This window comes from Primulina tabacum, chromosome 14, assembly GCF_025594145.1.
Source record: "Primulina tabacum isolate GXHZ01 chromosome 14, ASM2559414v2, whole genome shotgun sequence".
NCBI classification, from domain to species: domain Eukaryota; kingdom Viridiplantae; phylum Streptophyta; class Magnoliopsida; order Lamiales; family Gesneriaceae; genus Primulina; species Primulina tabacum.
In genome coordinates, this window is record NC_134563.1 from 7,380,962 (window position 1) to 7,405,903 (window position 24,942).

The 24,942-nt window shown below is 36.5% G+C and overlaps 1 protein-coding gene across 2 annotated transcripts; it reads left to right on the forward strand.

Moving 5' to 3' along the window:
* The first annotated feature begins 18,117 nt into the window (after positions 1-18,117).
* Positions 18,118-23,658, forward strand: LOC142525593 (protein SPIRAL1-like 1). 2 transcript variants are annotated; one of them, XM_075629914.1, is made up of 3 exons: positions 18,118-18,262; positions 19,084-19,354; positions 23,280-23,658. In XM_075629914.1, exons 2-3 carry the CDS (start codon positions 19,094-19,096, stop codon positions 23,358-23,360), a joined length of 342 nt encoding a protein of 113 aa, XP_075486029.1. In that variant the 5' UTR covers positions 18,118-18,262; positions 19,084-19,093; the 3' UTR covers positions 23,361-23,658. The 2 variants fall into 2 exon arrangements, with proteins under 2 accessions (XP_075486029.1, XP_075486031.1); XM_075629916.1 differs by having other exon boundaries at positions 19,089-19,354.
* Positions 23,659-24,942: the final 1,284 nt, after the last annotated feature.

The following is a 24,942-nucleotide window of genomic DNA, read 5'->3' on the forward strand; positions in this document are numbered from 1 at the left end:
TTTAAAGTTCATGCATCATAAAAGATTTACGAAAATGTTCATGTTTGAAGTTTATGCATCTTCATGAAAACGATATTGTAAGTACAAATATTTTTCACTGTTATATGTTGACTGTATTACGTATTACTTGCTATAAAGATGATGGTGTGTTGAGTCTTTAGACTCACAAGGTGTGATGGATGCAGGTGAGTTTGAGGGAGGACTTGACGGGTGATTTGACTGGACTGAAGGCGCACACAACCCGAGGACCAGCGCTTCTACTTTTTCCGCATTATGATTTATGTTAAAGATTTTAAGACCATTTATTTATGCTTTTTGGAGAGATTTTTGAGAGGTTTAGTATGAGCTATACTTTTCAAACTTATTGCTTTATTTATGTTGGGTAAAACATGTGACGATTTCATTTTAAGACTATTGCACTTTATTTTTAAAATGCTAGTTGGTTGATATTTTATTTTAAAGGGTAAAATATTTTATAAAAATATTTTCATGTGTTATTTGTCATGGCCAAAAATTGAGTGTTAAAGAAAAAAAAATTTCTAGTACTTTTAAAGCAATAAAAAGGGCAGACGTTTCAGTTGGTATCAGAGCAATGGTTCTGTAAAGGGTTGTGCCACCATCAGCGTCGGAAAGATCAGTCAGTCAAGCCTCAAATTCGTAAGTTTATATGCTTTAGATGATTTTATGATGTTACCTTCATAAGTACATGACTTATATATTTACGTCTAATGTTTAATAGTTTTATGATAATATATGTTTTATATGCTTTAGAATTTTTATACGTGATACGATATTAAATAAGAAATTATTTGATTTTAACGCATGTTGATTTTGTGGTGGAATTGGACTATGTTGATTTTTGGGTTTTAGTATTTACGTTCGACTTTTTGGGCTATAAGTTAATCATGAATATTATGAATGCTTTGGGACACGTAGATTTTCTAAGAAAATATTTATGATTCATGGTTACTAGTCGAATTAATTTTTTGGAATTAGACGTAATGAATAATGATTTAAGGATTTGCAACGAACTTGGGAGTAAGAAAATGTATAAATTGGAATTTTAAGTTTTGGTGAAAGGTAAGATTGATTATGAGAATTGATTTTGGGTTAATAAGTTTAAAATTTTTGAAATTATGTTATGGGAAACCAATAGAAGGAAATTAAGAATGCCAAAAATTTATGGGTTAATTGTAGGAATTTTCGAAATTAAGGATCAATTAGGATAATTTTTGAGGAAATTATGAATTTATTTTGCAATTTCTAAGGAACTTGGGTACTTAGTTTAGCAATAAGCGATAATTGAATGGGTTAAATGAAAAGAATTTTGAGGATTTAGACTTTTAAGAATATTTGGAACCTTGGGATATCTTGGTTATAGTGTTATAAGGAATGTTGATCATGGGTTTTTAAGGATGAATCAATACTAAGCTTGAAAAATCTAAGCGTTAGCGGATGCGTTTTTTATTTTAAGGTTGAAATATGATAAGTTGATGAATATTTTGGGTATAAAATTAGGAAAGTAATATACGATAAGTATGGTCATCCATCTTTTAATATTGGGAATTGTAAGAAAAGTTGAAATTCGAGGTTATAATAGTAACATCATTAACTTATTATGGGTTTCCTTAAGTTGCAATTCAAAAATAAGGATTTAGAAGGAAAATTAATTGGGATCAAGGAGACGTAAGGACATTCTAGAATTTAAATTTTATCAGAGTAGCGCAGCGGAAGCGTGGATTTTTGGGATACTAAGAACTAAGTCTAAACTTTGGGTTATTAAGGATAAGCGAATTTTGAGGACGAATTCAATTAGGGGGGGAGGGGGGGGGAGATTGTAGCGCCCCGAAAATTTAAAGGTCCACTCAAACCACATGCATGCAATTATTAAATTCTTTTGTATTTTAATTATTATTTTGATTGCATTAATTATTTATGTTGTGAATATTTGCATGTGTAAAATATATTTTTCGACATTGTTGAATTAAAATGTATTTTTAAAAGTTATTCTGATTGCGATCGAGGAACGGAGATCGAGGGCTGAAAAAAATAGAAAATATTTTTATTAAACAATTGTTTTTAATTATTTAAAATATGGGTGATGCTTTTTAATATTTTTGAAAATAAGAGATTTTGAGATGATTTTATATGTCGAGACGTAATTTTTATCGGTGTTAGATTTTCAACAAAAAATACGAGCTTTTTGGCAACCCGGCTAATAAATTCACAAATTTATTTAATCAAAGCTCTGATAATATTTTATTTAATCCTAATTAAAACTAATGGGCTTAAATTTCAAGGCTTAATAGGCCTAAAGCCTAGTTAGTGGTTAATTAGAGTATATAATATATTAAAAATCCCAAAACCCTACACCTTGCAAAGCAAATTCACGGCCACCTAGTTTTAAAATTCTGAAAATTCTCTCAAACACCTCTCCACACCCATGACACTTCACTCGATACTTTGAGGAGCAATTCGTAAGGTTCAAGCACAAGTACAAGCCAAGGTATCCCTCCGTTATTCGTCGTCAACGTATATTCGAGCGTATATAACGCAAAAGCACGCCATACATCTCTTTTTCTCGTTCATCAAATCATATTATTGTTTAAATTATATTTGAATGAAAAACATGAGGTTTTTCTGAATATTTTCGAAATATTGCATGTACATGAGGTAAACTTGTGAATTGTTGTTCCAAAAACATGAATATTATGTTGATTAGGGGCTGCCATGATTAGGATAGGTTGATGGATGTTTTTACATGTTTTTTATGGAGTCCTTAATCACCCTAAAACGCTGCAACAAGGAGTAGAGGAAAGCTGGAACCGTAGGATGGGTTTAGACAAGAAGGGCCGTGAGTTGTGTGTCTTCATGGGTGTGGTTTTGATGCATGGGGTCAAGGGGCTCGATCAAGGCTGGGTCAGGGTCAGGGTTGGTCTCGGTCTAGAGCTGGGTTGGGTCCTAGGGTGGCTAGGGTTCGAGTTTAGGCTTGGGGAACGAGTCCACCCGAAGTGGGACTCCTCCCATAATCACGCACAGGAGCTGTCGAGGAAGAAGAGGGGAGCTCGGCTGGCCTGGGGGCGAGCCAGGGTGGTTCATATGGGTCCAAGGGTCATGGGCATGGGTCGGGCTAGGGCTTGGTGCGGCTGGCTCGCTGCTGGATCGACCAAAACAAGGAAAACTTGAGGAAACTAGCAAGGGAATGCGGAGGCTGCTTTTTCTGGTTCAGAAGCTTCGCTGCTGGGTTGTATGGGTTGGATTGGTCTGTGCATGGTCTGGGCGTGGTCCAGGGAGGGTTAGGGTGTGCTAGGCTCGGTAGTGGCTCAGCTGGTAGAGTCTTAGGATAACTAGGAGTCCTAGAGCAACTATGAAACTCACACACACATGTACAGATTTTGGGTCAAGTTTCAGGATGGTTTTGAGTGGGCCAGGTGTTTTTTTTCGGGCTGGGCTTGTTTGGTAGGGTCCCTAGATGGGATGGCTAGGTTTTGGCTCGAGGCGGCTTCGGGCGTGGCTCGAGTGAATTGGGAGATGGCTCAAAAACGAGAATTTAAGAAGGAAAAATTGATCCAAGGGCCCATGGGTGTGGCTCATGACTTGGAAGGGTAGAATAAATAATAAAAATGCTATGTTTAAAATTTGGGATCAAAATAATGAGTTTTAGATTTAATCGGGATTTTATCGCCTCACGGAACGCTAATTAACGAATTAATTGAAACGCCTAGTTTTAAGCTTTATAAAATTATTGAAAATTAGATTTAAGCTTAAATAATTATTAGAAGTCTAAGTTTTTAATTTGGAAATTTTATATTAAAGTTTGAGATTTTTCGAGATTAAAACACCGTCAAAACGATTAATTAAGAATTAATTTAAAAAGCTTAGTTTTTAAGCTAAATAAAATTATGGCAATTTTGGCTTAAATAATTATTTGGGAAATGTTAGAGTCAATGAATTCAAGAAAATGTCAAAAACGGGAAAATTTTACGTATAGGGGTAAAACAGTCTTTTTACACCTAAAAATTAGTAAGCGTCATGGCAGTGCCCTGAATGCTGTTTTATGTGCTAATATGATTATTTTATATAGTTATGGATGTTTATGGAATTTTTTAATGTTAAAATGTTACTTTAAATGTTTATGGGATTTTATATGTTAAAATGATATTTTAAATGTTTAGGGAATTTTATATGTTTATGATTTAATATGTCAAAATGTTATTGTAAATGTTTTGAGGTTAAAATGTCATTTTAAATGGTTATGAAATGTTCATGATTAAATTATGATTTTTAAATGTCTATGGGATTTTTATGATTTAAGGTTGACACTTAAAAGACATGTTGCATGCTTGGTTTCAAAAATAAAATATATGTTATGCACGATTTTATAAAGTGATGTGAATGAAAAATGTTGAAGGAAGTGAAGTGATTGTGACTAATTCGTTAATAATGGCGACGTCGTGAGGGTGATGGCCCCAGTGGGAGCCCGACGATCGTGTTTCCATTATTACGAATATGAGGTTATGAGGTTTGAGGAAGAATGAGAATATCGTGAGGGGAGAAGGCCCCAGAGGGAGCCCATTTATGGGAGAAGGCCCCAGAGGGAGCCCCGACGATCGTATTTCTATTCGATCATGATAGGCCAATGCTCAGTTGACCGGTGAGAGTGTCGCTGATGTCCCCGCCGCCCAGTACTGTGGTTACATGTAGATGGATCCATCGACTTTTGAGGTTTGAGGAAAAGTCACAATTAACGATCTGAATTCAACAAAGGAAAAAAAAAAGAAAATGAAAAATGTTTATGATCATGTTAAAAAGGTTTTATGTCATGTCATGTTGAGGAAAAAGGAAAATGTTAAGGTTTATGTTATACATGTCATGTTTATGCTTAAGGTTGATGCATCATTATGAAAATGTTTCTATTTAAAGTTCATGCATCATAAAAGATTTACGAAAATGTTCATGTTTGAAGTTTATGCATCTTCATGAAAACGATATTGTAAGTACAAATATTTTTCACTGTTATATGTTGACTGTATTACGTATTACTTGCTATAAAGATGATGGTGTGTTGAGTCTTTAGACTCACAAGGTGTGATGGATGCAGGTGAGTTTGAGGGAGGACTTGACGGGTGATTTGACTGGACTGAAGGCGCACGCAACCCGAGGACCAGCGCTTCTACTTTTTCCGCATTATGATTTATGACTCATGATTTATGTTAAAGATTTTAAGACCATTTATTTATGCTTTTTGGTGAGATTTTTGAGAGGTTTAGTATGAGCTATACTTTTCAAACTTATTGCTTTATTTATGTTGGGTAAAACAGGTGACGATTCCTATTTTAAGACTATTGCACTTTATTTTTAAAATGCTAGTTGGTTGAGATTTTATTTTAAAGGGTAAAATATTTTATAAAAATATTTTCATGTGTTATTTGTCATGGCCAAAAATTGAGTGTTAAAGAAAAAAAAATTTCTAGTACTTTTAAAGCAATAAGGGCAGATGTTTCAATATATATTGTACTACATTATTATAACTAAAGGGTTTAGATTAATAAACCAAAAATACATTTATGCTCACATTACCTTTTCAGTTCTACAAAGCCATTTGTTCAACCATTTTCAGTAAACGACTTCCGCACAAGATCAACTGATTGACTCGCTGAAAAGTTTACTAACAAAATTAAATTTCAGTATTATTAACCCAATCGAAATATTTTTTGGCTAAATTTATTGACTTCTCTAAATTTTAGCTTCAGTTCTAACAAGTAGTATCAGAGCGATTCATTCTTGTCCCTGAACAAAATATTCTTTATCCGATTATCATTTATTCAAAATCATTCAAAACAACAAGCTACTCCAACAACACCCTTACCATCAAATTTGTCTCTGTGTTGGCTATGATAGACAAGGTCATGGTACCACTGTTCAAGATGCTTGGGGCTTCGAGCCTAATGACGTTTCGGGGTTGTAGCTTGCCACAACTTTGATTGTTGCACTCTCAAGAGTATATAGTCCATAAGTAATATAATTAAGTGAGTCCGAATATCATATTCACATAGAAGCTAAAGTAATTACAAGTCCACTATGATGTCTTCCTATTTTTTTAAAAATTATTTTATCTTTTAAATGATAATTTTTATATGTTCACAATTTTAAATTAAATAGTCGATATTATATGGTAGAATAATGTAGTCCGTAAGGACTATAATTCAGTGAGTCTGAATATCTTATCCACAAAGAAGCTAAAGTAATTACAAGTCCACTATGATGTCTTCTTGTTTTTTTAAATTATTTTAGCCTTAAATGATAATTTTTATATGTTCAAAATTTTAAATTAAATAGTCGAGATTGGAGGGTAGAATAAATGAACATAATTGGAATCGACTTGATAAAATAGTTTCAATATTAAATAATCATTATTTATATTTCTCTTATTCAGATATTAAATACCCCAAACTTATAAATGTTGTCGAGTATTTATCGAGCTATATATCTGTAAACATCAAATCAAAGTAATCATTTTAAATTGTTGATATACCAAACTAATGCTTAAAAGGTACCAAGAATTCAATATTATGATAATATTCATATATAATAAATCAAGATAACTAATTTAAATTGTTGGCAATACCAAATTAATATTTAAATGGTACCAATAATTTGGTGGAACATATAACATCAATAAATCAAAACTCTCACATAAGTAGGGTATAAAAATACATAAATAAAAAAACTAAATATAACATATATAATAAATAAAGATTAAATACACTTAGCATGATGGAAATTAGCTACTCACAATGGAAATGAAGAACTTGAAATATATATTTAGCATGATAATTATATTAAGTGAAGAAATTTAGATAAAATAAAAAGAAAAAATATGAACTAAAAGTTTAGTTCATAGCATAAGATAAGGGATGATTTCCTGTATCACTATACGATTCTATTTATAAGTCAATTTGGGGAGACAAAAGAAAATAAAAGATTATTTTTTGCATATAATTGGTGCAAATTTTTCTTGAATGATCCAAACCTTTATTGCATCTTATACTCCATCTTTCACCATCTTTCCAATGGATTTGATTCTTCCACATAAAACAAATGTTGTACATAATTGAGTTTTCTAAATTGTGGTAAATTTTCATGTCTTTTTACTGAGTATTTTGACATATATGATCAAAATACTCATACTTGATAAAACCGTAATTCTATTGGTACCAATTTCATTTGTTACTAAATTTGACCTTAATTGTGGGAAGAATTTTATCTCAAGCTTTTCATCAATAATGTGAACATTGAAATAAACTTTATACATGTTTAATAATCATCTCATTATCATTTTTCTTGCCAAAGTTATTCTTGTTTTATCGAACCTATAAAAATAACAAAAATACTACAATTTTACATCAAATATATATTTTTATACAAATTATTATAAAACTTAAATATTTAGTCACCTTAAATTTTGTTTGGCAAGAATTAGTCATTTTTTAAGAAAAGCTGAGAGGGTACAAATTGAAGATCAGCAGTCATAGCAAGTTCAAACTGCCAATGCCAATGCCAATGCCAATGCCATCATTTCCAATCTTGTTGGTCGTGATTTGGAACACCAAGTCGGTCTATCCTCTCCTCTTCTAGATGATTTCCTTTATGAAAGATCAGACGGTTAGACCAAGACTTCATTTAATCAGCTGATGTCTCAACTAGTCTCACTCTCTCAAGCCATAAATGATATTGAAGTCAAAAACTATGTTTATCGAGTGATATTCAATAGCTTCAAGGCTCAAGTAATCAAGAATTTTTCTGCTGTTGAATCCCAGTTCCACCTGACCAATGATGATCAGACCCAAATCAAAAGTCAAATCATTGCCATAAACACTAAAATTTCAGCTAAAATCTCTCGAAGTCAACATCATCGCAAGACTTAAATGAAAGCTCAAGTTGCTCAAGTCAGAAAATATATGGACAAGCGGTTCGACATTATGGGCATTTCTTGAATAAATGAAACATGATGATGCAAAAATGAGGGAAATGATGGTGGACTACAAGAAAATGGAAGAGCATAAACGTCGAGCTGAGAGAGCAAGATATGAAGAGTCTCATAGATTAGATGAGAAGAGAGGAAGGAAGAAGATGACAGAAGAACATGTGGTGGCAACGATGGTGATGGAAGCCACAAAAGATAGATAGGTTTTTCTATTTTTTTGAGTAGTTGTATTTGTCACGCCCCGAAACTCGGGATTGACACCGGCAGTTGTTTAACAATCACACAATCGAAACAACAAGCCTTTCGTAGCACAGTATAAACCGAACCAGTTTATATATCATAATTTCAATCCAAAGGAAACATTGTCTTTTACAACCAAAATCACTAAACGACAGAAATAAATGCGGAAGCGTCTTACAATTCATTAAATCATAAAATTCGAAATAAAACCTATTACTAATCTTGTGATTCACCTGCCCCAAAACTGTTCGGACTCTTCGTCCTCAACCTGTTCCTCGGACTTATCTGGGAGGGGAGAGTAAGGGGGTGAGTATTTGGGAATACTCAGTAAAATGGGGATATTGAACACATCATAACCAATTTAATAACATTTTTGAAACATTCATATACATACAGCATGCTTTTCATAACCGTAACATCGTATTCGTAACATAACAACACTGCGATTTTTCACCTTTAACGGTTTACTGACGTCGGTCCCTAAGTTTTAACCCTCTAAGGGGGCGAGGCCATAAAACGGTTCTATCCCACCGTTGAGGGCCATATGTTGGAATTCCACCTATTTTCAGGGAATCCTCACAGTGCCAAACATAACGTAACAACTTTCGTAAAAACGCATAGACGGGAGACGGAGCTCGACCTGAATTTTTTTAAAAAACGGAACATGTAAAAACCGAAATTTTTCATACACATAAAACCGAAAGTTCAAGCATTTAAAACAGCCCACTTACCGTATTTTAATGCTACGAAACGTGGAGTGCACGGCTTGGATTGGATTGCTCCTTTGTTCTTTGATCGGGCGGCGCTTCGGCTCGATTTCTGGCCTAACCTTGGGACGGCTTTGGAGCAGAATTTCGGCTAGGGAAATGGCTGGAATTTTTGAGTTTTTCAGCAAGGGAATTTCGAGTTTTTGTGTGGGGAAGGACTAGGAATGGTGCGGTATTTATAGGAGAAGAGATGAGAGCTTAATATGGCATCCAAATAATGCATGATAGGCATCAAAATCTCACGATTTTCCTTCCAATTTGCCATCAAATCTCACGATTTTTGGCTTAGAAATCCCTTCCACAAATGAGTTATTTAGCTACCAAGATAAGGGATTTATTCCTAAATTTTTGAAATATCCAAGAATCACTTATCTTATTTTCCTTGTATCTTGTATCACACACCAAACTTGCAAATATTCTCCCCAAATTTCGAAAATTGCATGCTCATAATATATCAATTTAATATTGTATCTCCAAGAGTATCCTCACATTTCTCCTCAAAATAATAGTAATAAAATCCAAAAATTTCCTTACACATAATTAATTATATTATTGCAAGATTTTCGGTTCTCACATCTCTCCCTCCTTATGAGAAGTTTCGTCCTCGAAACTTGAGTTGGCTTGGCCTCCAAATAGGTAGGGATAATCCTTCCGCGTTTTCTCTTTCACTTCCCAAGTTGCTTCTCGCTTCAGTATGGTTAGACCACTGCACTTTGACGTAGGGAATGATGCGTCGTCTGAGGACTTGTTCCTTGGTGTCCACGATTCTGATAGGAACTTCTTCGTATTTCAGTCCTTCTCCCAAGTTTCCTTCGGTCAAGAGTGGTTCTACTTCTAAAACGTGACTTGGGTCTGGAATGTACCTCCTTAGTTGGGACACGTGGAACACGTTGTGGATTCTTGACTTGTTTGGTGGCAATGCCAGCCTGCATGCTAGCGTGCCCACTTTTTCCAAGATTTCAAAGGGTCCAACATATCGAGGGTTCAGTTTTCCGGCCTTACTGAATCGGACAACTCCTCTCATAGGCGAGACTTTCACGTAAGCCTTCTCGCCCACGTTGAACTCTACCGGCCTTCTTTTCAGGTCTGCCCAACTCTTCTGTCGGTCTTGAGCTGCCTTGAGCTTTTCTCGGACAATTTTAAATTTGTCCACAGTCATTTGTACTAGCTCGGGTCCCACTAAGGCTTTCTCTCCTACTTCGTCCTAATAAAGTGGTGATCGACATTTCCTTCCATTCAGAGCTTCGTATGGAGCCATTCCAATGCTGCTGTGATAGCTGTTGTTGTAAGCAAACTCGATTAAGGGTAGATGAGTGCTCCAGTTGCTACTGAATTCAAGAGCGCATGCTCGCAGCATATCTTCTAAGGTTTGTATGGTTCTCTCTGTTTGCCCATCTGTTTGAGGATGATAGGCCGTACTTAGGGTCACTTTCGTTCCCATGGCCTCTTGAAAGCTCTTCCAAAAGCGCGAGACGAACCTTGGATCTCTATCAGATAAGATGCTAACTGGCACTCCATGCAGTTTCACAATGTTGTCCATGTACAGTGAAGCCAACTTGTCGAGATTGTAGTTCATGCGGACGGGTAGGATGTGTGCAGTCTTCGTGAGTCTGTCTACTATCACCCATATACCGTCGTGGCTTTGCCTAGACTTTGGCAATCCTACCACAAAGTCCATGGAAATATGCTCCCATTTCCACTCGGGAATTTCCATAGGTTGCAATAATCCTCCGGGCCGCTGGTGTTCTGCTTTGACCTGCTGACATACCTGACATCTGGAGACGAATTCAGCTACATCTCTTTTCATGCCATTCCACCAGAAATTATTCTTGAGGTTCCTGTACATTTTCGTACTGCCTGGATGGACTGAGAATTTTGACTTGTGCGCCTCTGCCATTATCTCTTGGCGAAGGTTGTCGCTGTCGGGCACACACAGTCTTCCCTTCATCCAAAAAATTCCCTTGTCATCAATCTGATGATCCTGAGACTTCCCTTCTCTGACTTGCTCCTTAAGTTTGGTCAGTACCGGGTCTCGATCTTGGTTTAACTTGACGGTCTCCTGCAGACATGGCTGGGCCGAGAGGGAAGCTAGAGTTACCTTGCCTGGGCCCTTCCGACTTAGCGCATCAGCCACTTTGTTTGCTTTACCCGGATGGTAGCTTATGCTCAAGTCGTAGTCCTTCAGAAGTTCGATCCATCGCCGTTGCCTCATATTCAGTTCCTTTTGGGTGAACAAGTACTTGAGGCTCTGATGGTCTGTGAAGATTTCAGATTTAGCACCATAGAGGTAGTGCCTCCAAATCTTTAAGGCGAAGACAACCGCTGCTAGTTCCAGATCATGAGTATGGTAGTTCTGTTCGTGCGGTTTCAACTGCCTTGATGCGTAGGCGATCACCCTTCCTTCCTGCATGAGCATGCATCCTAAACCTTCCTTAGATGCGTCACTGTAGATGGTAAATTCCTTATTCTCTGCAGGCAATATTAACACTGGTGTGGATGCGAGTTTCCCTTTCAATGTCTGGAAACTCTTCTCACAATTTTCATCCCAGATGAACTTAGAATTCTTCTGAGTGAGCTTCGTCAGTATGGAGGAAAACCCTTCGACAAACTTCCGATAGTAGCCTGCCAATCCAAGAAAGCTTCTGATATCGGTGGCGTTCTTCGGTCTCGGCCATTCTGTGATTACTTGTACTTTCTTTGGATCCACTGACTACTCCTGCTTTCGAAATTACATGTCCCAGGAAGGACACACTCTTTAGCCAGAATTCACACTTGCTGAACTTAGCATAAAGCTTATTCTCTCTCAAAGTTTGCAGAGCAATGTGAAGGTGCTTTTCGTGGCTGGTCTCATCAGAGGAATAGACGAGAATGTCGTCGATGAACACCACTATGAACTGATCCAGGAATGGCTTGAACACTCTATTCATCAAATCCATTAATGCTGCCGGTGCGTTTGTCAGACCAAACGGCATCACTGTAAATTCATAATGCACATATCTAGTTCGAAAAGCTGTTTTGGGGATATCTTCAGCCCTGACCTTCAACTGGTGATAACCTGTCCTCAGATCCAGTTTAGAAAAGACGGCAGCTGCCTTAAGCTGATCAAACAAATCGTCTATCCAAGGTAGAGGGTACCTTGTTCTTGATTGTGATCTTGTTCAATTCTCTGTAGTCGATGCACAATCTCATACTACCGTCTTTCTTCTTGACGAAGAGTACTGGAGCTCCCCAGGGGGACACACTCGGTCGAATTTGTCTTTTATCTAGCAATTCTTGGTGTTGTTCTTTTAATTCTTTGAGTTCGGCTGGTGCCATTCTATAAGGTGCTTTAGAGATTGGAGCAGCACCGGGAACCAGATTGATCTCGAACTCCACTTCGCGGTCCGGGACCGCACCCGAGAGTTCTTCTGGAAAAACATCTGGGAACTCTCTTACTATAGGGATGTCCTCCAGTTTCAGCTCGGCTTCCTCTTTTATTTCACTGACCATTGCTAGGTAGATGTCTTCTCCGGATTTCATGGCTCTCCAAGCTTGAGTTGCGGAAAGCAGTGACTTTCGTTCCTTGGACTTGCCATGATACACTGACTTCTTCCTGATCTGGGGTTCGGAGTGTGACTCTCTTCCCCTTACAATCTACTATCGCATTGTTTCTTGCTAACCAATCCATTCCTAAGATTACGTCGAAATCGACCATGATCAACTGTATCAAGTCGGCGCTAAAAGTTTGACCACTAATACTGATTTTACAATCTCTGTAGATCTCGTCAGTTTCAATGGCTCTACTAGTAGGTGTGGCTATTCGGAAAGGTTCAGTTAGCTTATGGGGCTTATGTCCTAGCTTCTTAGCAAATCTCTTAGACATAAAGGAATGCGTAGCACCACAATCAAATAACGCATAAGCAGGCACTTTCTGAATTAGGATGGTACCTGACACGATTTCATTGGCGTCGTCGGCCTCTTCTTGAGTCACAGCAAAGACCCTGGCGTTAGGCTTGTCTTCCTTTGGCTTGTTGGGGTTAGCTCCTGTATTTGGCCCAGTTTCTTTGTTGGGTCCGGCTACTTGGTTGGCGGCAGTAGGACATTCGGCAATTCGGTGTCCCGCTTTCCCACATCCGAAGCATACTCCACTATTTCTTCGGCATTCTCCCAGGTGTCGTAAGTGACAAGTTGGGCAAGGCTTAATATCTTGATAACTTGAGTTAGGCGAAGGCCCTTTAGATGGTCCACCAGACTGGTTAGGCCTCTTGAAGGTCTGACCGTTATGCGAAGATTGACTACTCATAGGCCTTTTTTTTTTAAAATTCCTTCTCCCTTCGCTGGATATCAGTTTCAGCTCGGATAGCTGCGCCCATCAATTCTAAGAAATTCGCAGGATTGGTAAACTGCTAGAGCTGATTGGATCCTGCTGTTAAACCCCTTCTTAAAACGGTGCAATTTCAAAACTTCGTCTGCCATAATTGTCGGAGCATAAGACCCAAGGGCGTTAAACTGAGATGTATACTCCACTACTGACATATTTGGAGCTTGAGTGAGATTCTTCAAACCGACTTAACTTCTGCAATCTGACTTCTGCCGGATAGTACTGTTTCAGAAATGTTTCCCGGAAGATTCGCCATGTAATTGGTCCAGCAGCGGTCATGGCTGGCGAGACTGCTTCCCACCATTTGGCTGCCTTGTCTTCCAAGAAGGGCACGATCACATCAACTTTGAGCGCATCGGGAACTTCCAGTAGCCTCAACTGAGTCTCGATACTCTTTAGCCAACTCTGGCCAACTTCAGGATCGGCGTCCCCTCTGAATGTCGGACACCTGTTCTTACGGAGGGACTCGTAATGAAATTTGATTCCATTAGGTGGTGGTGGTGGAGGAGGTTGATTGGCGTTCGGGTTTCCCAACCCTTGCAGTGTTGTCGCCACTATAGTGGCTATGGCCATGAGATCAGCTCGGCTTAAGTTGACTGCAGGCGGGGATCCATTTCCCTGCCCATTCTCCTGTTCGCCTTCACGGTCGGTATTAGCATAACGCGGGTTGCGGTTCTGTCTTGGTGGTCTACCGGCCATTTCCTACAAGTTAAACGCTTCTAAGAATTTGACGTGCATAACGACAAGATTGGATAAATGAGTTATGCTGGAACAACTGAAGTTGATAAGTAAACATAACTTGAACATAGATGAACGACTGAGATTAATAAATAATCATAATTTTATTAATTTTTGAATGTAAAGAAACAACTGAATGAACAAAGCGTACTGAATGGAAATAAATCATACCTACTGAAATAAAATAGCAACAATGGAAAGATAAACTCCTAGTAATAAGGAAAGGTCACTAAGAAACTCTAATCATCTATCTCTGCATCTCCTATAGCAGCTATAGGCTCATCGATCTCTATCGGCTCCTCTCCTTCCGGCTCCTCCTCCGGCTCTTCCTCTTGCAGTATCTCCACCATGTGGGTGAGCTGGGCATTCTCTTCTGTGAGCTGTGTCACCTGAGCCTTAAGTCCCTGAATCTCTGCCTCAGCCACTTCCATCTCATCGTTCCAATGCTGCTGATACTGCAGATGATACTGTTTCTTCTGTTTGAGTTGGTCCTTTAGAGCTTCCAGCTGTTGGGTCTGACGTTGGTTTACATATGCAAGGCTGTTCATGGCCTCACACGAATTTTTCAGCCTCCTCTTACCTTTGGCATTCTGCTGTTTCTCGTCCTCCAGCTCCTTGCGACAACGCTCCGTATCCTCTCGCAGCTTCCCATGCTGATACTTGCACTGCTCTATGATATCCCTTAGGTCCATGTTATCACCTCTCACTAACTCACCCTGATAGATCGATTGGTTAAGGCGGACCTGAATCTCCTCTTTTCTCAGAGGCTAAGGTTTCGACCTCACTCATTCTCTCACTCAATCTGGCTCTAAGTCGCCGAATCTGACGGGACTGATAGTGAAGGGCAAGCTCCTTCAGACGAATGGCAGCTTGGGCACGGGTGTGGGGTCACATAGGGGTAGATGGAGCCATTTCCTGAAATCAAAAAAATGGAAATGCTCAGAATCCGAAATAGACAGTATATAACAAGTGAGAATATGCAATATATATGAAATTTTCGAAATTTAAATAAATATATATTTTTTTCCAAAAATTGAAAGTTTGGAATTTGATATATGGGTACGAAGCATATGTCGATAGGATTCCAGAACAATTGACGGAATCGAATTCGGAATTTCCTACGAGAAGTTATAGGGTCTACGAATATTTCCTAAAACGGTAAAAACGACGTTTCGGAGGTCTAAACGGAAGAATTTCGCGATTTCAGCCCCTACCTCACAACTTTAGGGTGGTGAGTCTCGTTCGTTGGGTCGTTTCGGAGGGGATAGCATCGGCCTCGAGTTAAAATTCCACCGACGATTTTTTTTTTTCGAAAATCGATTTTTCCACTTGGATTATGAACCTAGCGGCTCTGATACCACTTAAATGTCACGCCCCGAAACTCGGGATTGACACCGGCGTTGTTTAACAATCACACAATCGAAACAACAAGCCTTTCGTAGCACAGTATAAACCGAACCAGTTTATATATCATAATTTCAATCCAAAGGAAACATTGTCTTTTACAACCAAAATCACTAAACGACAGAAATAAATGTGGAAGCGTCTTACAATTCATTAAATCATAAAAGTCGAAATAAAACCTATTACTAATCTTGTGATTCACCAGCCCCAAAACTGTTCGGACTCTTCGTCCTCAACCTGTTCCTCGGACTTATCTGGGAGGGGAGAGTAAGGGGGGTGAGTATTTTGGGAATACTCAGTAAATGGGGGATATTGAACATTGCATAACCAATTTAATAACATTTTCGAAACATACATATACATACAGCATGCTTTTCATAACCGTAACATCGTATTCGTAACATAACAACACTATGATTTTTCATCTTTAACGGTTTACTGACGTCGGTCCCTAAGTTTTAATCCTATAAGGGGGCGAGGCCATAAAACGGTTCTATCCCACCGTTGAGGGCCATATGTTGGAATTCCACCTATTTTCAGGGAATCCTCACAGTGCCAAACATAACGTAACAACTTTCGTAAAAATGCATAGACGGGAGACGGAGCTCGACTGAATTTTTTTAAAAAACGGAACATGTAAAAACCGAAATTTTTCATACACATAAAACCGAAAGTTCAAGCATTTAAAACAGCCCACTTACCGTATTTTAATGCTACGAAACGTGGAGTGCACGGCTTGGATTGGATTGCTCCTTTGTTCTTTGATCGGGCGGCGCTTCGGCTCGATTTCTGGCCTAACCTTGGGACGGCTTTGGAGCAGAATTTCGGCTAGGGGAATAGCTGGAATTTTTGAGTTTTTCAGCAAGGGAATTTCGAGTTTTTGTGTGGGGAAGAACTAGGAATGGTGCGGTATGAAATCTCACGATTTTTGGCTTAGAAATCCCTTCCACAAATGAGTTATTTAGCTACCAAGATGAGGGATTTATTCCTAAATTTTTGAAATATCCAAGAATCACTTATCTTATTTTCCTTGTATCTTGTATCACACACCAAACTTGCAAATATTCTCCCCAAATTTCGAAAATTGCATGCTCATAACATATCAATTTAATATTGTATCTCCAAGAGCATCCTCACATTTCTCCTCAAAATAATAGTAATAAAATCCAAAAATTTCCTTACACATAATTAATTATATTATTGCAAGCTTTTCGGTTCTCACAGTATTGGAACTTATTTTTTTTCACATGTACAAATGACAATTCATTTGCACAATGAAAATCATTATCTTCTATACATTACTTATAATTCCTACGGTAACTTTTTGTATAGATTTGCAGCCTAGTTTTGTTAGCACCAAAAAAAATATTTATTAGAAAAAATTTATTACCCTAAGTTTTGATGATTGACAAAATAACAATAATAAGCTGTTTCAGGTCCAGCCTCTCTCATATATATTTTTAGGTATTCAAACCGTTGGATAAGTTCGAGTCGTTCAGACAAGAGTATTAAAAGATCAAGATGTTTTGACAAGAATTTTTGAACTCCAGCTACAAGATATCATATGTCAAACTGATTGGCTGTACACATGTTCAAACCACTACAACCACACTACCACCGATAAGAAAAGAGTTATTTCATAGTAGGATACTGAAGTCAAGTCGTTCAAACGTCAGCCCTATATAGAATGATTTCACAGTATTCCTATCAAGTCCTGAATGACATAAAGTTACATATTTGAACATGATGTGTCAGCTTTATGAAAAGCAATAGCTTAAAGTCACAAAAGCACAAAGATATTAAATGAGAATTTAATGATACGTACATTTCCATTCAGTCGGGATGATTGTACAGATGTTCGTTGAAAAAAAATCCGATGATTGAAGTTTTTCAACAATAAATATATAGATCTTTGAAGAGAAAAATACTACGAAATCCATCAACGAATTTATCTCAAGCCTGCATATTTCAAGATCTACAAGCACACATAATCTTTCAATCACAAGCTGCTCACTTAAGCACGCTCTTATCAGTTTATACCAGATCATCAGTTGGATAATTTCGTGCTACAACAACTCAAGCTGTCAAACCGACAGTTGGGTTTTTATGTTGTTTTCTGGTGAACTTAATGTTCTTAAACATCCATATTTGTAAAGTGATTACTAAAGTTTTTAGTTCAGACAGTGATAAGTCCTAACTGAAGTGAATTGTTACAATACGTTGTAAAATTAAAATCTTTTAGTGGAAACCTTCCTAAGTGAAATAATAAGTGACGTCAAAATTTTATCTCCAAACATCCATAAAAATACATGTTATTTTATTACGCACTCTACGTTCTTTCAAATATAATAAAAATAAGTTAAATTTTTTCGTTTCTAAAAATATATTTTTCCAATAAAAATCGTGCATTCTGAAATAATAAATATACACACTAAGGATATTTTGGGAAATAAATATTTAGAGAATTTTTTTCTAAATTGTATTATTAAAATGTAATTTATATTATCCACGCATAAAATGATTTATATGATTCTTAAAAAAAATTATATGTAAACTATTTGATAATTTAATAATAAACATATATCGTTTTGAAATGACGTCATTTGCTTTAACCACTCCATTCAGTCAGTATCAACTTTACCACCTACCTGGAAGAATAAAAACCCGATTGGAAGAATCAAATTCATGCTCCAGTAGTACTTCCACATCTCAGAAAGTGTAACTCGGATTCTGTCCGCAGTAGATCTTATCTCAATCAAGCAAAAGGTAAAAACTTGACTCCAGATATCCTTCTGCAAGCATGTCGAATGTTATATGTTTTGATTTAATTTGAAATTTTTTGCTTAATTATTTTTAGTTACTGTTTTGATTCTAGAGCGAAGCTTATTTGGGAGTTTAAATTGCATTTTTGACGAGTTTGTGGTGTTTATTGATGGAATGTTAAGAAATTGAGCTGATTTGTTGTCTTTGTCCGTTTGTGGCTGTGATTTGGTGGTTAGTTCAATGTGTACAATGAATATTTGATGTTGAAATGAGCAATTTTTTGGACATTTTACTATAATTTGGCTTGAAAGAGAATTGCATTTTTTAATAATGTGTCGTTTGTGTGAGAATCTTTGCTTGGTCTTTGATTTAATTGATGCAAAAGGCCACAAATTCTCATTACTGTGCTTGATAATGAGCCATTTGCATGAGAATTTTTTCACAACCTTTGAATGTAATCGTTTTTTTTTTTTGGGTTTTTTTTACTGATGAAAACATATATGTATATGCCTGCTTTTTATCGACTTCAGGAATATCTCATGTTGATAGTGTTACTTTTTGTGAATGTAATGAGCATAAAATGACATTTTAGAATTGAATGGAAGTTCAGTGTTGATTTTTTTTGGAGGTGTATAATGCATAGTCATTTCTCGTACAAAATTAATCACATCTGAGACATTTCTTACCAGTGATTAAAATTGATCGTTTTCTCATTGTTGGCAAAACTATGCTAGCATTTTATGTAAATTGATTTCTAAAAGTTAATGGCTTGATTCTGATATCCTTCTTTATTTTGATGGCATTTGATTTTCTAATATGGGAAGAGAAGTATATATGGGCCGCGGAGTAAGCAGTGGTGGAGGACAGAGCTCATTGGGCTACTTGTTCGGGGTTGGAGAGGCACCAAAACCAGCAAAGGAGAATGCCCCAACTGCACCAAGTGAAAGTAATGTTGCGAGCAAAGAGTCTAAACCGAAGCCAAATGCTCCTCCCCAGCCTGTAGAAATTAACAAGCAGATTCCTGCAGGCATTCATAGTAGTACGACTAACAATTACTTCAGAGGGAATGGGAAAAACACCTGCAATTTCATTACGGTATGCTTTCGTTGCTGTTCTATTCCGTTTCTTCCTTCTTTGATTCTATCCAAGAGCATGTAGGTTTACTTTGGATGCTCAAATAGAATGTTACTGATGTGATATGAGAAAAAAATTAACCCTTGTTGCGGATAGATCAAGCTGATCCAGCCTTGACCTTTGAACCTGGAGGTAAGGATCTTTGAGTTGGTTCGAGCTAGGGGGACATCTAAGAATCTGAATGCTCCTAGTCCTAGACTTGTTTTGCTGTTCGAAAATGAGCTCAAGCATACGTTTGGCAAAATATCAAATACAACTCTAATCCTAGACGGACCATGGTTCATTTTTATCAATTTTACTTGTAACAGGCACTTAAACAATAATTAAAAAGAAGTTGAAATACTCACACGACAGTTAGCTACAAGCTCTGATGCTCATAGAAAAAAGAATTTTTACCATTTTAAGGACAATTTGAATGCCTATCTGTTTGTTCTTATATGAACATAGTTTCTTAGATCATTAGCATGATGTGGGAGAGCGATTGTTAGAGTAGATGCCTTGTAAGCTAACTGTTGGCTGGGAAATTTAGTGACTCGGTTGTAATAAACAATCTTTATTTTAATATAATAGATTATCTCATGGTTTGTTATTTCTTCATCTGTATACACATGTGATAAACATAGATAAAAACCTTGATTATACTTTAATACAAATGAATCGTAATTCGATGTTGAAACTCATTTGTGAACACTGTATAATCTAAATTCGTTCCTAGTCGATTCAGCCGCTGTTGCGTATTTTCACTACCGCAAGTGTACGGTCTCAAGTTTTAGTACTGGTTTGAGTACATATATCGATCCCACGAGGAGTAATTATTTAAGACTGTATATTAAGTACCATAATTGACATAATTCAACTTTATTTAGAAAAATCAAAGAAATAATTGATGATCAATTCAAAGCAAATAACGAATCCTAGTTATTCTTAGCACGCAGTTGAAATTCAGTGAGTAAATCAATCTAGAGATATGATTTCGTCTGATCTCCCCTATGCTAAATTAAAATTGACTAACATATTATTAAATTGCATCATGTTTACTAACCAAGAACGCGCAATTTTCCTATTCTTTTTTTCAAGTGATAAACATAACTGTATTATCTATTACTGATTCTAATATGTCTATTCAAAATCACGTAACATATAATATATGCAAACAAGGTTCTTTTTATGGATTCACCAGAGTTATACGTCTTTTGCAAGTTATAAAAATCTTACGATGTGATTTCCCCTGTCCTAATTTCAATCCCCTCTCTGGAGTGTTGGATCTTAATTATTTGATCAATCGAATTATGGCCAGTAATTCAAAAGCATTAACGACAAGAAATCACAAATAAACACGATGAATTAATTCAATGAAAATTCAAAACGTCAATAACATAGGTTCGACCACGACTACGTCAATCTCTAGAAAATAAAATTAGTTCATACTCGAATCTAAATCAATACAAAATCTGTTTGTAATCATTAAAAACGTAAAAGTAAAGAACCGAATTGGAAACATGTTGAGGAGAGATGAAAGTGCGTCTCCGTGTCCGGATTCGACATCTTCTATCTCTGTTCTTCGCGTTCCGTCGTTCGCTCTCACTTTTACTCTCCTTTATTTCTTCTGTCGGCTGTCGTCTCTCCCATTTGCTTCTCCATTCCTTTCCTTTTAAAGCCCATGTCGAAACCTAAGAATTCTGGAAATCGCATCGCGCGCACTCGCGCATATGTGCGGGTCCTTCTGTGAGTGGGTTTCTTCTCGCGCTCATATGCGCGCCCAAGCTCCGCGCATGTTTTGTGCGTCTGGAGTTCCTTCTTGCGCGCATATGCGCACCCAGTGACTCGCGCATATGCACGGGTCTTTCTGCCTCTACGCTGGGGCACGCGCACAAATTTCTTCTAAGCGCCATTTTCACTCCTTTTCACGCCAATGTAGTAGCCTTACCTAGGTTCCTGCAATCACACCAAAAATAACAAAAAACGCATAATTCCGTCCAAGAAAACTAACAATCTATATGCATTATAAGGATAATTTAAGTGCACAAAATGCACTTATCATCCGCCTAAAACATGGATAAAGGTCGCTTGAGCTCGAGATTAGCATCTGTGATGTTGTGTACCGCGTTTCTTGGTAAGGGCATAGAGATGTCCAAACAAGCAGATGAGTAGTCATATAATGATTATACCGAACTGCCATTCCTAGGACTTTCCAAGTGGTTATCATTCATCGAGAGGATAAGTCAGTGGTTATAATTGTACATCATTAGTCCTTAGGACTCGGGATAACACTGATGCTCTATATGCTAGGGCTGTGTTTTGACTCGTTTGCCGACTCCAGGAGGGTCATCAGGTGGCGAGATTGGGTACAAGTACGACACATGTATGAGCTAATGCATTGTAGTTGGGAATTCATCGATCACCTACGGGTGTAGATATCCTGTGTGATCTGATGAAATAATAGTGCATGAAATCTCTGGTCAGAGTATGAGATGTACGTTAGAGAATGAGTTGTCCAATTGTACATGCGATGCCACTATTTATTCTCAAATATGTGTCACATAGTTATCGAATTCTTATGCAACCCTCGATGAACCAATGGTTGCAGATTCGATCGGGATATATGAGATGAATGGACCTTACTGTACGTTAATCATAACCGACTGGTTCTTGTAGGCACTATCAGTGATACCTAGGGAATCATGGGGCGATGCTACTAGACGCTCTTACCATGATTCGATGAGTTTAATCAGAAATATGATTTCTGACATTCTCGTGATCAATTGTTGATACATAGAATGAGGCAAATTAGGGTAAGCCCGAATAAAGTATCATGTCCTGAATCACAAAGAGTTGTGAACTCACGGCTAGCTGTATCCCTGAACAATTGAGGGTCACACAAGTACTGGATTATTTTGTCTCCGTTGAGATAATAAATTCAAGAAGTTGAATTTATATATAACATCGAGATAATAAATTCAAGGAGTTGAATTTATAGAAAACATTGAGAAATAAATTCAAGAGGTTGAATTTATGACTATTAAATTTTGGAGGTAATAAATTCAAGGAGTTGAATTTATAATTTAAATATTAAATTCAAATGTTGAATTTATAAAAGATTTAAATTAAATGTAATGGATGTATGTATAATGGCCTTGTAGGAGTACAAGACCAACATACATATTATTAAGGTTCTTAATTGGACTTTAAAATATTAATTAATTAATTAAACTAGTTCGACTAGAATAATTAATTGATTAAACCTATCAAGTTTTTAATTTAATTAATGTGTCCTAAGCTTATTTATTTGGTGTTAGGTTAGGGTTAAAGACAATTTTTCTTGATTCAAAATTTTCTAAGCCCTAGCCTTCACCACTTGAGAATTTCGAAAATCCTCATCCAAAAGGTCCTCTCAATTTCGGCCACCTTGAATAAATTTCAAGGTCTTGAGATGCCTCTCAATTTCTTCTCCAACCTTAAAAATCTTTCTATACTTTCTAGTCCAAGTTGGAAGAGGAACTAGTAATCCAGTCGTGGATCAGATTCGAAGATTGAAGAAAGAAGATTTAAAGAACGTACATATGATTTACAACAAGAGCTATGTTCACTTACACCGGAGTAGTTGGAGTCAAGTGAAAATTCACTAAGGTAAAAGTTTAAAACATCACATGTATGTTTATTCTATTAAAACTATACGAGTGCTCAAACAATAATTTTGAATGTCAAAATTTAAAAATTTTAAAACTTCCGCTACATTTGGGCACGAGAAAACACTAGTCACAACAGCGACTGCATGCTTGTGTGTGTTTCCTTTTTTCTTTATCACTTCCATCAAACTCTCCACCTCTTTGTTCCTCGGCATTTATCATATTCTTGAATTTTGATAAGAATATCTCATCTCTTACAGGATCGACCATCAACAAAGGTCCATGCTAGTCCTGGAGGAGATTCTTCTTTGGGTTATCTATTTGGTAGTGGCAAGGATTGAAGCCCCTGCAACATCTAGTGTTCTTTGAATCTTGTGAATTTGTGGTGATAGTTGGATTGTATTTCTCCTTTATGAATGTCGGTAAGATAATGGTGTATTATTGCATATATAAGCTGCTATGTAAGTTTTCCATGTATTTACCAAGGAAATTAGTTGAGTGTGGAGATGTATCAGCATCAGTGATGTGAACCCATATGTAAAGTAAATGACCAAATCACATTTATTGCATCTTATTATTCTTCTCTGGATTCTGTATAGTGGAACAAGTATTATAATTTATGAAGATTACTTGTAAATCGCCCCTTGTTACATAATATTAATCAGTTTTATTTCTTATGATCAAGTCTAATGTTTTGTGTTTCTTTACTCTTTCTGGTGTTGCTCTCTTGTTTCCCTCCTAGCAATTTTAATGGCTGCAAAACGGCCGCTGCCACCTATTGTGAAGCTTGAATTCCTCAGAAATGGTGTGGAGAGGCAAAACAAAACATATTTTCTTAAAAATTAAATAAATTTTTTTTATTTTTATATTTATATTTATTCTTCATTTGAAGTTTTCATTTTGAGGCTTTGTGAAAATTCGATCAGTAATAGGACGAGTTCATATCTATTTGGTGTAAAATACTCCACTGCATCCTATGAGTATTAGAGCTGCATTTGGATGAAAGTATATAATGAATTGATTTCAAATGAATTTAATTTTGGGATTATTTGAAATATATGACATATATTTTAATTTCACATAGATAGTTCATCCAAAAAAGTCGATCCAATAATCATAAATTACCGGTGAACATTCTGTTATTAACCAATTTTTTTTAATGCTAATCGAAGTGATTTTCTTGCTCATACCAAATTAACTCAACTGAATTAATATCGATTATTTTGGTCGGTGTAACCAAATTAACTTATTTATTTTTACAAGATAAAAAATTATATACAAAATTATTAATTGAAATATGAGATTTTTATCATAATAAAACATATTTAAAAAACAAGATTTCAAAATTCATAACAGATTTCATTATGTATATCTAAGGGCAAAAACTTGTGTGAGACGGTCTCATGGGTCGTATTTTGTGAGACAGATCTCTTATTTGAGTAATCCATGAAAAAGTATTATTTTTTATTGTGAATATCGGTAGGGTTGACATATTCGTGAGACCATCTCACTAGAGACCTACTAATATCTAAGATGTCGATTTGAGTTTCTTTCATCAGCATTGTGATACATATATTTTTTTTATTTTGGAAGCTTTGATGAATCAGTTGAAGGTCTCTGTCGATGAATAGTACCTTTGAACTAAAGGAATATTTTGTTACATGAGTTGAATTTTACAATGATTTTTTTTTATATATATAAAAAAATTATGAGATATATTTATTTTAGTCCACCATGAATAAAAATTCTGGTTACATTAAAGTACTCTTTGCCGGTGGAGATTAGCAAGCAGATTCTGCATGTATTCGTGGTAAGCATAACAAACTAATAATTTAGAGAAAATGGTCAATTTCTTCATGGTACATACACTCGCATAGTTTAGTGTTTACGAAGGAAATTTGCGGACATGCCCGGTTTCATTAG

Excerpts from the sequence above, each read along its gene's own strand:
- LOC142525593 (XM_075629914.1), top strand. The coding sequence starts at position 19,094 with ATGGGCCGCGGAGTAAGCAGTGGTGGAGGACAGAGCTCATTGGGCTAC. Across the intron at positions 19,355-23,279 it reads ACACCTGCAATTTCATTACG|GATCGACCATCAACAAAGGT; the intron begins GTATGCTTTCGT and ends CATCTCTTACAG.